Source organism: Girardinichthys multiradiatus, chromosome 5 (genome assembly GCF_021462225.1).
Source record: "Girardinichthys multiradiatus isolate DD_20200921_A chromosome 5, DD_fGirMul_XY1, whole genome shotgun sequence".
Classification (NCBI taxonomy): Eukaryota; Metazoa; Chordata; class Actinopteri; order Cyprinodontiformes; family Goodeidae; genus Girardinichthys; species Girardinichthys multiradiatus.
Genome location: NC_061798.1, coordinates 15,991,788 through 16,008,586, shown reverse-complemented (window position 1 = coordinate 16,008,586; position 16,799 = coordinate 15,991,788). Strand labels below are relative to the sequence as shown.

General features: G+C 37.8%; 1 protein-coding gene across 11 annotated transcripts in view; it reads right to left on the bottom strand.

Moving 5' to 3' along the window:
* Window positions 1-337: 337 nt before the first annotated feature.
* rbm47 (RNA binding motif protein 47) overlaps window positions 338-16,799 on the bottom strand; it is a 49,013-nt gene continuing 32,551 nt past the window's right edge. For 5 of the 11 annotated variants that reach the window (XM_047365083.1, XM_047365084.1, XM_047365085.1 and 2 more), the window contains 6 exons: window positions 11,803-12,670; window positions 11,158-11,488; window positions 10,749-10,772; window positions 9,782-9,991; window positions 5,264-5,448; window positions 338-4,532 (listed from right to left, as the gene is read on the bottom strand). In XM_047365083.1, the coding sequence (XP_047221039.1) occupies window positions 4,281-4,532; window positions 5,264-5,448; window positions 9,782-9,991; window positions 10,749-10,772; window positions 11,158-11,488; window positions 11,803-12,639 (1,839 nt within the window). In that variant the 5' untranslated portion in view covers window positions 12,640-12,670 and the 3' untranslated portion in view covers window positions 338-4,280. Of the gene's footprint in view, window positions 4,533-5,263; window positions 5,449-9,781; window positions 9,992-10,748; window positions 10,773-11,157; window positions 11,489-11,802; window positions 12,671-13,922; window positions 14,061-16,799 lie in introns of those variants that run through there. The other 6 variants (XM_047365088.1, XM_047365089.1, XM_047365093.1 and 3 more) reach the window with 6 other exon arrangements.

Genomic DNA, 16,799 nt, shown 5'->3' with positions numbered 1-16,799 from the left:
ATTCTGATGATTAGACCCAGATCTGTCCAGAAGCTCTCCCTAGTGAAGAACTTGTAACCGGAGTAAAGTTTGCATGTCACACCAGAGTTTATGAAACATTATCCAAACCACGTGCTTCTTGTCCCCTCTTAGCCATGACATTTTTCAACAATCGCTGATGTATGAGGTCAGGATGGGTTACTACCTCTGAAACTTTCAGAGGACTTTGACTCTGCTACCACTCTCTGCTATTATTCGGAGTGATCTAAAACCAAAGCAGCTGATAAACCGTTTACTTGTGAGCACAAAACATTGAAAAATATGGCATACAATCAAAATAATTGTCAAAGAGCCTGCATCTTTTGAAAAGCATTTTATTTGCTGTGTTTGTCACTATAAATATAACAATGCAGAATAAGGCTTTTTTTCTTTTTAACAAACCTCTAGATAGAAAAAAGTCTGCATGAGTCTACAAAGCTTTAGCAAAAACATCTTGGCAATAAGGCACTCTAGGAGGAGCTAAAAGGTTACACGTATGTTAAGCTAGGCTGCACTCTGCTGACACATGTTGTTTTTTTTTTTTTTGCCTTTTCATTAACAGTAAAGGCATCTAAATTATTGTTGGACTCTCTGGACAAAACTGACACATAGAGTTGCAACCCGACCAGCTCAAGGTGCCAAGGCTGTAAAACGTCAGTGAGCCAGCTTTTAATGCTTGCTGAAACTGCTAAAATGTAGCAGAACTTGAAGGTTCTTTGTGTTCCCACTCATAACACCAAGTACATTAGGTTACAGATTAAAATATTACACCAAATGTTAAAAGCTAAAAACTACAGCTCACTTTGGCAAAAAGGTAATACAAAGACAGAAAAAGAAAAAAAATGTTTTTTCTACTTTTGTTACTCTGACTTTTATCCATACTCAAGTTGTAAATACGTCAAGAAATATGTTTTCGGAATATATTATACCTTTTCTTTTCACTTCATACATAACAAATGTAATGCATATATTAAATATTTATCCAGACCGTCTTCATCATAAAAGCAGTTAACAGCAGTTAGTTCTCTATGTAAAGCCCAGTTTAATCGGAGCGATAAGGGACAACATGGAGTGAGATTAAAAGCTCCAAACAGCATGGATCCTTTTCACTTAAACTCTTGGAGCAAATAACTTATTTCATCAACGCTCATGAAATCCACAATTTCAGATTTGTGCGTGGTCATCAAAAATGTGAGGAATTTAGTAGTATTCCAAATAGAAAGATGGCAAAACAAAAAAAGGGGGAATTATAACTAGACCGAAACTATAAGCCTAGATTGAAAAATAAACAAGTTTACATACAGCGGAGAAAATAATTATTCAATACATCAAAATAATTTTAACGCCATGTTGACACAAATTTACAGTGAAGTGCTCCATGCATACAAAAATATCAAACTCCCTAGGGAATTAATATTGAACGTATAAATAAAATGAAGTGAAAAATGGTGTAGAAAGCCAAGAAAACAGCAGCAATCTGTCAGTATATGGAAAGCAATCCTGCTCTTTATTTGCGCAAATTAGTATGGGTGGTTAAGTTCTAATTGTTGTTCTATAAAATCGTTTCTCAATACAAGGGTATCAAACAAGAAGCATCTCATGATGGGTAAAAGCAAAGAGCTTTCCAAGACCTCTGCAACCTTATTGTTGCTAAACATATGGATTGCGTTGGTTACAGACATATTGCTAAACATCTGAATGGTCCAGTGAGCACCATTGATGTGGGGCTGTTTTTAGCATATAATAATGGGAGATTTCACACCATTAAAGGAAGAATAATTACACTAATTTACTGCAAAATTCTTTATAAGAATCTGAAGTTGAAAAAGAGACAATGATCCCAAAAACTAGCAGCCAAGGACACTTGCAGTTGGTTTCAGAGAAAGAGAATAAAACCTCCAGACTGACGAGGTTGATCACTAGATTTTAATCCGGTGGAATATCTATAAAAAAGAATGGAACATCAGATGGCATAGAAAAGGCCCTCAGAAACCTTAGGATTTGAAAGACAGCATGCCAAGACAACATCGAGAAGTAGTAATTAGTAAGAATAAAAGACGTATCTATTGAGGAACTAATACATTTTATTAAACATGTTCAATACTTATTCCCTGAGACATTACATTTTGTTTATAGACTGAATTTGTAGTCTTTTGTATGTGTGGATCACCAGGGTTGTATCCACCAATTTCATGCAGCGTCAGTATTTATTTTCTCCGCTGTCCATGTGAATGTTAATGCGAGTGACTTCCTGATTAGCAGCTATTTTAAATAGTTTAGAGCTTTCACTACAACCAGCACATAGCATGCCTACTTGCATATTCAAGAGTGAGGTATTACTCCAGTTTTGCACTTCTTGCAAACAAAGTTTGAAGTTTCACAAGTGCCCAAAAACATATTTTAAAGGCTTCTTTTTTTGTCGGCAAAGTAAAACTCACACATTACTTAAAACACTGGAAAACAGACAACCAAACTAGTCATATCCACTCATGAGTTCTAGCTCTGTTTAATACCTCTTCATTTCAAGGTGGCTATTCCATGCCAGTTATAAACATGTTTAAGTGCACCTTGGTCTAGCACGTTTTGGAGGATGAGAAATAAAGAGGGAGACAGAAGTGTTACTGCAGAGTCATTGTTACTGTTTTGTTACTAAAGGCGCGAACTGTACGGAGATGTAAGGCACTGTAGTCAAGTGCAAAGAGTCTCTCTGAAGTCATCAGACTGGAGTGTATTAAGTATTTGGTTGACAAAAATGGGAATGGAACAAGCAATGAAGACACCCAGTTATTAAAAAAAAACATATTTGTTCACCTTTCAAGACTCAAGGATTAAAAAACCAATAATAAAATATACTAAAATGAAGAAAAACAAATGTCTATTCAGTCTTAGTCCCCTATTAATACAGTTTCTAATGATGGGGAACATCTGAAGGCACACAATTCCAGTTTTCTCTTCTTTTTCATGCATTTCGGATTCCCATCACTAAAAGGTACACACACAAAAAACTGCAGGGTTATTTTTTCTACTCCAAATGTTGGGTTTTTGCTGTTGGGACAGTGGTTGAGTAGCTTCATTCAAACACTTGGACAAAGGTTCTGACCCAGTTTGTTGGCTTAGAGAGTGTTGTTTTGAACGAAACCACCTGATCAGACTTCACTGAACCTCTTCCAAGTGTTGAAATAGAAAGGATAAGACGGTAAATTTAAGCTGTATTACAATGTTCATGTCAGTGGGTTGTGTTAATGACTATTGTTAGCGTTATAGAACAAGTTTATTAGCATTAGCCTTCTATCAGCTAAGTAGCCAGACCACGCTCGTGCTAATTTTAATGTTTCATCCAAAGAATTGGTGATTAAAACTAAGCTAAAGCTAAAAATCCTTAAGTTTAACCCAAATATTATATGTTCAAACCTGGACTGGTGTATATCTGATCAACATTTTGGTTAGCAGTATACCCCTAAATAAGCCTGTTTTTAACCCAGCAGTTTTATAGTGAATCAACATTAGGACACGTGTTTCAGAATGTCATAACCAGGGACAAAAGAATCGGAGAACTAAAAAAAAGACCTAAAATCTTCATTTAAAACAGCATCAAACCAACTACACCAAAAAGTACCAAGTGGGCACATGGAAAGCAATACACATTCAACCAGCGTGGACGGACAGCATCACCTACAGTATGTAAAACTGGCTAGAATACGATATATTAATGAAAAAAAGACTACAAAAATGTAGATATCCAAAGACAGTGGTATCCTCTTATCAGTAGTTCCTGGTTACCTTTTCCTTCTTCTATTTACTTCTCTTTCTTTGTTTTTACATATTAGAGAGTGTAAAGATCTGTTCCAGAGAAAAAATACCAAATTAATAAAGCATTAATGATGCATCTTTGCTTCATAAATACTTTAAAAAGTACCGTAAAAGTTCCTGCTGCAACAGTAACAAGGTGGTGTGATGAAAGAGATACAATCTGAATGTTTCTGGAGTTGTGGTTACTGTTGCAGGGGAAGCTGGGGAAGTTTGCTACAAAACTCAGAAAAAAACAGTGATGCTGTCTAACATAGCTAGTCCCCTTTCTAGCCCCAGGATATACAGAGGATGACAGGGACTAATAGAAGATACCAGGCCGTCATTTCGTCCCCATCTGCAGTCTTAGTATTTGCTACAAATTCCATCGGAGCTCAAGTTCAGGAGATGTTTTTGTATCGTGGACAGATGCTGTTGAGATTCAGTCACCAGATCACTCGGTCTGAGCCTCCACATTAGTATGACTGGTAGATGTCATGGATGGGCAGTGAAAAGGCCGCGGCGGGGAAGGCTTGGGGCACAGCGTAGCTGGCATAACCTCCATATGCTGTGGCTGCCATGGCGGCATTTTTCTGCAGGGCAGCCAGAGCAGCTGTGTTAGCAGCGTAGTTAGCTATGGGAACATACCCAGCTCCATACAGGGTGGTGGCCGCTGGGATGCGCTGGACGTTGTGGGCCATGGCATAGACAGGAGTGATTGGACGACCCTAGGCAAGGAGAAGGAAACAGTAAATTGGATTTAAAGTGGAAAAGGACAAATTAACCAAGGTTTTAAATGTACATATCCCGTAAACATTCCGGAGCTTTACACCGAACATACATCTGCATTTTCATGCAAAAGAGTTCATTGCTCTTGAACTTTTTCACGTTTTACAGCCACAACCTTCAATGTTTCTTTTTTTGTGGTGGGGAGGGCTTATATGTGATGGAATAACACAAAGTAGTGCATAATTTGGAAGTAGAAGGAAAATGGTAAATGGTTTTCAAGATTATTCACAAATAACACTATAGAGTGTGTTATTAGTGCATATGTATTTATTTCTAATGCCTTTGCTAAAATCCGCTGTCATCTAGCCACAGCTACAATGGGACGTTATAGAACAAAACATATTTGTGCGTTAGAATGGCCGAGTCAAGATCCAGAACAAAATCTAAATATGCAACAAGACTTTGAAATTGATGTTTACAGATGTTCTCTGTCCAGTCTGACTTCACTTATGTTGTAAAAGAAGAGTGGGCAAAAGTTTCTGTTTCAAGATGTGCAAATGTGAAAAAATGAAACCATCTATCACTTTCCTTCAGCTTCACCATAATGAACTACTTTATATTGGTCCGTCACATAAAAGTCCAGTAAATACTGTTAAGGTTTTGCTTGTATTGAGACAAAATGCGAAAAAACGTAACCAATATGGATCCTTTTGATCATTATCAGACTCACCTGGAAGGGTGGAGGAGTGGACACCGCAGGCAGGACAGTGGCAGCAGCAGCAGTGGCAGCACTGTGTTCAGGGTGCTGCATGGTCATAAGATGCTCTACTGTGTGCAATTTCCCCTCCTCTATCACTTTGCCTGTAGGAGCAGCGCTGAACATTGGGTACTGTGCACCCAGACCCGGCAATGCCACTGTGCACAGAGAGATACAAAAATAAAAGCCTGGATAACAGACCTGGCCACGACAGAGTAAGCCACATACATACAGCCATGTTTAAACATGCACGCCATCATGCTTAGATTTGCAGGTGATATGTAGGAACATGAAACAAAGGAAAAACAGAGGGGGAAAAGGACACGAGTAAAGCAAGAGGGAAGGATAAGTTACACAAACTGCCGTTGGGGTGTGATTCGGATTATGACGGTGTTCAGCTGTTTATTAAGCCCCTTACTCCTTCACACACATACACACACATCTGCGTACCACGTTGCAAATACAACATCCGTCATTGTTTTAAAAACACAAAAGGCTTTTCAATCTGGTGCTGATCCTGTGATTCGACATAAACATGGACTAAAAGATTGACCCCTAGGTCTTGGTCAGTTATGCTACTACTTTAGAAAATTGACATGTATTGACCAAATGCATGACTTTAAAAGCAATGACAAATACGGCAAATTTTAAGACAATGTTGACAAAGCAGCTTAGTTTTAGAGAACAGAAAAATAATACCAGTGTTTGCATGTTGACATTGGTTATTTTGGGACAAAATTCTTCCTTGTGCCGTTTAAAAAGAATGTAGTGATTTACCAAAAACAACATAAAACTCTAGATAATTGTTTGCTTTATTTAGTATAATAGCTAATTTTGTTAACATCTGTAAAATGTATTATTGCCAACATCCATTAATAGACATAATAATATACACTACCAGTCAAAAGTTTTAGAAACACTTGGTTTAAATTGGTTTTCTTTATGTCTATGACTATTTCCATTGTATGTAGATTCTCACTGAAGGCATCCAAACAGTGAATAAACACATATGGAATTATGTAGCAAACAAAAAATTGCAAAAGAACTTTAAATATGTTTTTTATATTAGATTCATTAAAGTAGCTGCCCTTTGCTGTGACAACTGAAATATTAACTTTTGGTCGTTTCTCATTGGGAAGTTCTTTCAAGATTCTTTGAAAAATCATTTCAGGTGACCACTTCATGAAAGTTATGGAGAGAATGCTAAGAGAGAAAAGCAATCATCAAAGCAAAGGGTGGCTATTTTGAAGAATCTAAATTATAAAAATGTTTAAAGGTATTCCAAACTTTTTGTTTACTGCATAGTTCCATGTGTGTTCTTCATAGTTTTGTTGCCTTTGGTGAAAATCTACAATGTAGATAGTCATGAAAATAAGGAAACCCACCCAAGTTTATTTAAAAGTTTTGACCGGTAGTATACAGGGGCTTGTTGACGGGCAGTAGTAGCACTTTATTTTTATGCCTGCAATAAAAGCTTTGAATAGACTAAATTTTTTAGCCTTTAAAAGCCCTATCATGCACACTTATTCTTCTAACTTTTGAAGACAGTATCATCTACCCTTAATGTAAAGCTGTGATAAATATCAAACAGATTTTATCATCAATATATACAGCTTTTATAATAAAATACAGCTGAAACCAGATGTTTAAATATGCTGTATAATCTGCATAATCCTTTTTTCTCATCAAACAACTTTTTTCTTATTTAGGGTCACTTAGGAATACCACAATTATGTGTGTCTATTTGCTAAAAGCCAAAGTAATAATAATTTAATATGTTTTTTAGGATTCTTTACTTGGGTCAGAGGTTTTGGTATCCTTCCACAAGATTCTTCCAATAGTTTCCTGGAATCTTGGCAAATCTGATGTAATTGAATCAGATTTATAAGCACTCACACCTTTTCAGCTCTGTCCACTAATTCTCTATGAAACAGAGATCGGTGCTTTGTGATGGGTGCACCAAAACCTTTATTTAATTGTCCTTAAGCCACTCTGTAACTAATTTGGTTTGCTTAGGGTCATTGTCTAGTTGCACCCAAACCTTCTGGCTCTGTATTTAGATCTTGTTTCAATATTTTCACATAATGTTCTTTCGTCATAATGCCATTGATTTTGAGAAGAGCGCCAGTCCCTCCTGCAACAAAACACCTGCATAACATCATGATGCCACCCCTGTTGTCAGGCTAGCAACAGGGGTTGGTAGCCTGACAACATTCCTCAAAATAGTCATTTTGACCAAACACTTCGAAACACTTCTTTAGGTTCACGAGCCCACAGGAAATGTCTCCAAAAATTAAGGTCCTTGTCCCTGGTGTGTATTTGCAAGCTGTACTCTGGGTTTTGTTGTTCATTTTGGAGTAATTGCTTCTTCCTCACTGAGTGGCCTTTCAACCCAAGTCAGTTCAAGACTCATTTGCTGTGGATGATGACACTCCTACCAGCTTCAGCCAGCATCTTCAAAAGGTCTGGCTTTGTTCTGGAATTGATATGCACCAAAATGCGATCATCATTTGGACACAGAACCCATTTTTTTCATGGATGGTTGCACATTGCCATGGTGTTTATGGTTGCTTGAACCGATGAACGTAGCACCTTCACACACTGGGGAATTATAACCAAGAATGTATCATAATTGTGGAGATCTTGTGGCTAAATTTCTTTTAATGTCACCATGATGTCGCAAAAAGAAAAAGTGTGTTGAGATTTTACCTCAAAATACATCTACAGGTGCACCTCCAGTTAACTGAAATGTTGTGAAAAGAGGCATGATATCATACTCATGGCTTTATCAACTTTTTTAAAGGTATGCTAATCTAACCTTTGACTATGAAGAAATGACAAAAATTCTCTACAAAATGTCTCTTATTCATTTGGGATTTAGAAAACACAAATACTTTTGGTAATACTAAATGACCTAAAACAGGAAATAAATGTTCTAATTTAATGTCAGAAAAAGTTGAGTTCCTTTACACAATATGTGTAAATATCTTGTTTTAACTGCATGCTTTTGGCCAAGTCAACATCTTCTCAACTCAAACATGACTTCATTTGTCATTGTTGCAGCCCAGGAAATAAAAACATATAATTCAGCTGAATGATTTTCAAACACTGAAGGAACTGCATGTTAAGTGTGAAAACTGAAAGGATTTTTTTTTTTTATTCCATGAACACAACCCTCATGTTTAAACACGTTTGTCGTAATCTCATAATTAACCAGTTTCCCACTGTTGACACTTCAGTTCTGCCTCCCTCATATTAACTTTAATGGTTAATTAAAGGAAACATTGGAGAAATATTTATTCCACTTGCATTTGAGAGCCCTAAAAATCTTAAATTTTAAGTTGTTCAAATTGTTCAGCTGCCTGATGGTATCTAAAGGTATAACAAATGCCCAACTGGTTTCACGTACTGGAAACAGGTTGAGATGTTTCTTAGCACTGAATCAAATAAGCAAAACATTGTTAGTTTACAATTTTCTGGCTACAGAGCTAACATTTTCTGGGCTGAGATTTGTCTGTTGTGATTAATGTTCTTTTAAGAGCTGAATTGTTTCCGAGCATTACTGATGCAGCATTTCCTTCTTCTTACTGGCAGGAAACAAAGTAGAAATCTCTCTGGCAAACAAGTTTCATAAAATGTGGCTGTCATGTCCTTCTTGTTTGGATCAGAGCCTATTGTTAATGAAGATCAACTTTTCCAACACTGGCATTATCCTTTAGCTGATTAAAATAGCATATTAATTTGTGTATTAATTTTGCATTTCAGCTCCATTTTGACTGAAACTATTGAATGGAAAAATACTTTTGTGAATTACCTTTTAATTTTGTGAAAGGTAATTTAATTTTCCATTTGATCTATTTCAACGTCTTTAAGTCTGAAAGAAAAGTCAAAATTGGAACTGAGTGAATGGGTAAAGTGTAATTGTGGAAGCACATTCTGTAAGTACAAGCCTGTTCAAACAAATAAAAGTGCTGTGTGGAAAATATATAATACTCAAAAGAATATCAAATTTAGTCTCAACTCGACTATGATGCCATCAAGTACATCTAATTCAATAAACCTTGAGTTTAAAAGCTTGGTGTGACTTGTCCAGATTGGGGTATTCTGTTATATGTTTTTAATCCATAACTGCTTTCAAACCAATAAATACATCACTTGCCTGCATTGTTTGAATTCCCTCAATAATTAAAACAACTGCTGACCAATGAATCCCACTGTTTTTTTTCCCTTAACACAGCACTGTTATCAGTATGAACACCAGACAATACAATTTTCTGATGAGAGATAGAAAAGGGACTGTACTAAAGCAGCTACTTTCTGGTCATGTTTAGAAGAGTGGAAATTATGTGTTATTCAAGTTTTTTTCACATGACCATCCAGCAACAGCTATCATGCTGATTCGAGAAAGATTCCTTAAACCACAAAGGATAGAGGTTTAGTAAAGGCTTGGAGATGGGCGAGGACATTAATGAGAACGTCTGTCTCACTGACTTGTGCCTGGTTTGATGCCAACTGGGTTGACGGAGGCAGCAAGCTCCAGACTGGGCATCAGTTCATAGGGCTTTTCGGACTGCTTGGTCTTGCCCTCATGGTAGCGACTGTAGATGCCACGACCGGCAGAATAACCCCCTAGGTAAGACCCTCGAGGTCCAGGGGTACGATTACCTGCTGCAGCACGACCACGCCCTCGCACGGTACCTGCTTAAAATACAGTTACAGTATAATATAATGACAGGGGTTCTGGGCTGGGATTTGGAGAACTTTTGCAGGGCTTTACTTTCTCTGACAGCAACTCTAACTTAAAGCCATGAAATGTTTAGTTTTCAATACTTGTTTCACACAGGAAGCTAACTGATGGCGCACCGCCTCCTAACTCTATGTCTTGTGTAAATAATTATAGGCCTTTACTTGTCCAATACAACGCCACAACATCTTAAAGTTCATAAAATAGAGCTTACATAAATCAGTATGAGATTGGGGCTTTATAGGATCGTAGAGATCAACTTTTGCCCCTTTCAGGCTAATCAATAGATTTATCCTCCGGAACCAAGTAATCTGGATTTGTACCAAAAGAAGATACGAAGAGAGATTTTGCAGGCAAAATACTACTAGCCTATAACCTTCAGAAAGAACCTCACTTCAAAAATTCTGATTAATCCAATTAGGACCATCTTAATAGCAATAGTTTACTAGTACAAAATAGATGTCACCAGAAGTTTCTCAAATAATTTGCTCAGGAGTTGTTTGAGAAGCATTAGGGTGAAGTCTAGCTTCATTCCTGTAACACAGTGAAACTGTACTTTAAGGTGTTGGGAGCTTTGGCGAGAACCCAACAATAACCCAGCATGAAATGGGAGTTGATAGGACAGCAGGAAAAGAATGGTGTTAGAAAATGTAACGGCAGGAAAACTAATTGTTCATTTGAGGTGTAAGTAGGAATATGTATGTAAGGGATTACCATTGTTCTGTATCATTGGGGATCCTTTGGAGAGAAAACCAAAACACAATGATTGTTGATAGTCAAAAAGATTTTCCTACTTCCACCCAAGACCACAGTCAGTCAATCATTTAAGGTAATGGGATTAGCATTCATTGGTCCATCAACTTGTTTTTTTTTTTTTGCCTTGGAACAATAGGTTTCAGATTTTGAGCCACAAACAATTAAAATTTTTTCAAAATAGTGGTCAAAGATTAAATCATTATAATTTTAGTCATTGTAAACATTAACAAACACTGATGCCTTTTTTAGGTCAACAGAAATCTCTGGAAGGGCATTGGTCCGAAGATATTCAGCTAGTATCAATATTTGTAGAAATTTCATTCTTTAAGCAAAAGCACTATTTTTGCAAGCATTAAAAATAACTTACCTTTCACAAAGTATTCCCTGTTGGGTCCAATAAGTGTGCTGTAGGGGTAACCATAGTAAGCCAATGTGTATGGGTCACACTGGTAGATGTAGTTCTGCTGGGTAGCCTCTGGGGTTGCAGAAGTGCTTCCTTTAGAGGCTTTCTGACGTGAGTACTGCTCTTTATCTACTGGCTTGGCAAGCGTCACTTCAATCCAGGACCCTTCGATCTCTGTGCCATTGAGGTGGTCCATGGCCAGCACAGCATCATCTCGGGATGTAAAGTGGACAAAAGCATAGTCACGGATTTTCTTTACACGCTCCACGCATCCGGGGTTCCACTGGCTGAAAATCTGGTAAACCAAAAAAGAAATGGCAATGTCATCTCATTTATTAATAAAAATGTCACTTTTTAGCCATCACTTTGTTGGATCTTCTACTGTTTTATTGTGTACAAATGGTCAGCAAAGCTGCAAAGACATATGGTTAAAGGAAGACAGGTTTTATACATAGTGCCTCACATTCTGCTATTTTTGAGCTGATTTTAATGACAGCACTTCAAAAACATATAATTTATGTTCCTACAAAATTAATGCGACATTTTTTGTTTATTTTAAAAGAAGCACACCAAAAAAGTTATGAACATGGACTAGAGTGTATGTCCTACCTTTCTGATTGTCTCCTCACTGGTCTCCATCATTAGATTCCTAACATAGAGTATCTTAACTGTCTCCATCACATCTTCATCTACATCAATCTCTGGCTCAGCCCAGTCCACTGCAATCTGGTGACCCCACAGCTGAATTCGTCCTGGCATTAACTTCCTTCGAGCCATGGCGGCTGCTCGATGTGACTCGTACTCTACAAAGGCAAAGCCACGGTTCTTCATCTTGTCGGCAGCACTGGCATAGACAATCACATCTAAAACACCTTCTGTCACTTTGGAGACTTCCTCCAGGATCTCCTCACGTTTCTTGGTTTTGGGAATCCCACCTATGAAAAGGCGGCAGTTGTCCACCGAGGAGCAGACCCCCAGCAGTCGGCCAGGCCGTACCTCGAAGTTATTGAGCTCCCGCACTGCCCTCTTGGCCTCGTGTTTTTCTGTGTACATAACAAATGCATAACCTCGGTTTTTCCCATCAAAGTCCATCATCAAACGCATCTCATAGATGCGGCCTACGGACTCAAACACCGGAACCAGTTCGTCTTCATATACATCTCGTGGGATCTTGCCAACAAAGATTTCACATCCTCGAGGAGGAGCTGGACCACTCCAACCTGGAGGGGGCCCATATTTACGCTGACCGTTTTCTTGGACCATACTGTAGCCAGTGCGTTCCATCAAAGACAACAGTGCAGCCTCGTTGGGAGCTCCTGCAACTCCCTCTGGGAGATCGACCTGTCCTTGGATTGAATGGTGGGAGGCACCAGAAGGTTTGGAGGGTTTGGACGGGGCAGAGTTGTTGCTCATGTTTGATGAGGAAATGGGATCTTCCGCTGTCATTCTGACAAAACCATCCAATCAGATTTTGGGCCTGAAGACATATAAGAAGGACAAGGTTTTAGGTTTGCAATAAACTGATAAGAGCAAGTTGTAAAAAGAGAGGCAAAACAAGAACAAAGATACAGGTGTATCTTATTAAATTCAAAAAATAAATAAAATCAAAACGTTTATTTATTTCACCTTTTCAACCTAAAAAGTGAAGCTATTATATGTATACTCATAACATAGAGTGATAAATTTCAACAATTATTGTTGATGATTGGGGCTTTCAGCCAGTAAGTACCCAAAATTCAGTTTCTAAAAAACGCAGGGCAATACATAAGACCAATAAAAAATATTTTTAATACAGTTTATTGACATACTGGAAAGCAGATTGTCTATGGGGTTCAGGTCAAGGCGATTTGCTAGCAAATGATACCATGGTAATTCAACCAGGTGTTGGTACTTTAGGCAGCACAGACAAGTGCCAGGTCCTACTGAAAAATGAAATCAACATCTCCATAGAGATTTTAAGCAGAGAGAAGCACACAGTGCTCAGGAATTTCTTGGTAGACATCTGCACTGACTTTTAAATTGGTTTAATTTTAATTTGGACCAACACCTGCAAATGACATGGCTCCCCAAACCATTACTGACTGTGGAAACTACACGCTGAACCTCAACCAACCCTAGAGGCTGTGTCTCTCAACTCTTCTTTCAGACTCCGAGGTATTGATTTTTTAATAAAATGCAAACTCTAATTTTAACTCAAAAGATGATTTGGACCACTGATCCCTTTCCCTTTAGCCTAGGTAATACACTTGAGACACTGACTCTGGTCCAGGAGGACAGGTGTGGCCCATGTCCTAAATATGTATGTGTTGTGGATCTTAAAGCTCTGACTTCAAATGTGACCACATCTAGTGAAAATCCCTCAAACTCTTAAAACACTACTCTAAAATTGTCTGAAGGCGGTGGCTTTATTGGTCCATGTTACGTCTGTAATCTTTGTTCACAAACTTTTTTGTTCCACTGAACCTTTCATTAAATTGCTTGGATACAGGTATCTTCGTAAGCAATAACATATTCTTTTTAAAATAAACGAAATAAACATTTGAAATACATCATCAAGGAATCGGTATAATATGAGTTTCAGAAAACAGTTGCCTGTTGATGTGAAGGAAAAAGCCTGTTAGATTTTTCTATCAAAGTGGCAGAGACACATTATGTGACTTGAATACACAAGTAAAAATACAGCAACTATAAATCCTAAGGGCTCCTTCCCCTATCAGTGGTTTTACAACCTTGTTTTTTTGAGTCCCGCAGATCCTCTGATGACCTACGACCCCTATCAGAGAGAAAGAAGGGCTGTAAACCATGAAAACACCAGCTCAAGGTTCACCGAGTATGACTTGGTCACATGCTCAGTGTGTGGGTGGATGTGTATGTGCGACACAAGTGCGCTTGCGTAAGATATAGCTAGGAATGCTACAGTGAAGCTAAGTGAGGTATTATGGGTGAAATACAACCCCATACAGTGACACAAATCTATGCACAATGGTTATTTATACATATTAACCTGTTGCACACGCACACATACTACTTGGACTTTCAACCCTCTTATCAATATGAATGTGATACACGTGTGGGTGCAGTTTCACTGTGTGTGTTTCTCTGTGTGTGTCCTTTTATTAGGAGGCCCAGCCCTAAAAGAGCAACTGAGAACAATCAGAAATCGGCTTCCCAAACATAAACCTCTTACTTTCTTATTTTCCAACACAGCCAGCATTGAGAATGGAAAACCCCACATAATTTTAAATCCCCAAATCTCCTTGCAGCAGACAACGCCGAAGCAGCCTATCAAAGTCTCCATACTGCTCTGTTATAGTTACTGTAAAATTCCTGAGTGAAAATAAAAATGGAGTTTCTTAGTTAGGCAGGTATAATGCCCTTGACTTTGATGGAGACTGGGAAAGCTGTCAACAGAGGTGAAATCACCTCAAAGCCAAGCAGCCATGGTAACATGTACACTCATTTGACCTGACCCAGCATCCAACTCTCCTACTCACCCACACACATTCATGCACCTGTTCATTTGGTCGTTCCTCCAAGGCAGGAGGGCTTAGAGTTACCACAAAGTAACTCCCAGAAGGATTCAGTTTACAAAAACATTAGTTTAAATAAAAAGGGAAACACTGCAAATCTCATGTAAAGCAAAAAACTTAACTGTTGTTAGTATGAACCCTTTTAAAGTAATGTATGTCTGTGCTAGAAGGCATTATTACATAACTGAAACAGTTATATCCTCATCTGTCCTTCATAGGCAATTACCTCCAGCCCTTTGTACACTAGCCTACTTAAAAAGACATGTATGGAGAGAGTATGTGTATTAAATTACTTTCTAACAGCAGCTTCTTACATTTAAACATCTCAGAAGTCATTTCTTAAGTTTGTCAGTGTCTACATGCCCTCCCACTGTTCCTTCCATCATGTGAGGTGCTAACATGACTCTATGTCTTATCAGCGTTATCCTACCAGGCTGATCACAAAGGAAGGAGGAAATGCACTGTGGGAATTCTGCTGGATGAGAAAACAAAGATTTGTGACACTAAGAATTTGGGGTTCTATGGGACACACTAATTAGTTTATTTTTGCTATTTTTCGTTGGTATAAATCTTGTTTTTAGCATGGGATAATGTGTTTTCATGTTACATACTGCTCTGAAATCTTCCTAATTATCATAATTGAGTGAAAAACATTATTGTGATGAAAACTGTGATTTAGATTGTTTTCATAATATACTCTAATTGCTGATGTTTGGATACCAGCCAGTGAACAATTGTTTCTGTTTGCAAGTATTTCCAGTAGTTAAAACACAGTCATTCATAGTGTGGAGGCAAAACCTAAGCCACACATTACTGTTGCTTTGCTAATGCTGTTTTATTACTACGGATGGCAAATGCGAACAGCATGCCTGTCAAGCAGTAGACTGCAGGCTAGCTACCTGACCAGATACTAAATATTCAGAAACTAATTAACCTGCTAAAATCAACTCATTTTACTGGTGTAACTTTATTTTGCACAGTAATCAATTGAAAACTACTACTAAATTAAGCAGGTGTTTATGCAATATTTTTTTTTTACATCACAGTGTAAAAATCTTATGATTAATAAATAAATTATATTGAAAACATATATGCTATTCTAGCAGCAATTGGCATAATTTCATATTTTTGTAATCAGTGTCTGCGTGAACACCGTAATAGTTTCACAATATTAAAATCTTATACTGACCCAGGACTATTCCTTACTTCCTCTTGTCTGACAGTGACAAAGTGCATTGAAAAAATATAAAGACAGAAAAGTTAGTGTGGATTTATAATCTAATTATGTCTGGAAAATGCTGTAAAAATGAAAGGCATCCAGAAATAGTGAGATGGGCATGAATGCAAGAAAAAATAAAAAAGGAAATTGTCAGGATATCCATTCTGTCAAACTGCCCTTGTGAGAGAAAGAGGCAAGGAGGAAATACGAGGCAGAACCGAGTAGATAATTAACCTCGGTGAACGCAAATCGCAGCCTATTATTCAGAGGACATAAAGATTTACAGATGATGACTCTTTTGGAAAATTATGATCACCAAGGCGTGTTTTCTCAACTCTGATCTTAACCTCTGAGGTTGGAGCTCAAGAGGAAGAGCTAGCACTGGTCAGGTTAAACATAATCAGAGCTCAGACACAAAGTTAACCTGGTCAAAGGTTATGAACTTAAATGTGAAGGTAGTTAGTGTTCCAGTTATTGCTAAGGAGATTGCCCATTACCTTATGTTTATGATTGATAGAGGCACCTGATTCTCTGCATATTAACCCTGTTATTGGAGACGGGATTGTGTTATGAGTGATCAAGGAGGGTTTTATATGCTTTCTTGGTAATTATTTCATAAATATAGATTGGCTGCTGCTGAAAACTAACATTTTGCCTATACATAATCAAATGAACCAAAGCAGTGACATTAAATCACCTCTGTCATTGATTTATTTTTTTCACATAATCATGCAAAACAACAAATTTCCCACTTGTTCATACTAGGCATGGGCAGGCAAGAGGTATCAATGTATACCAAGGTTTTAAAAAGTAACGGCTTCAAAGCCAGTTAGTTGTTCCACCATACTGTTTGATTC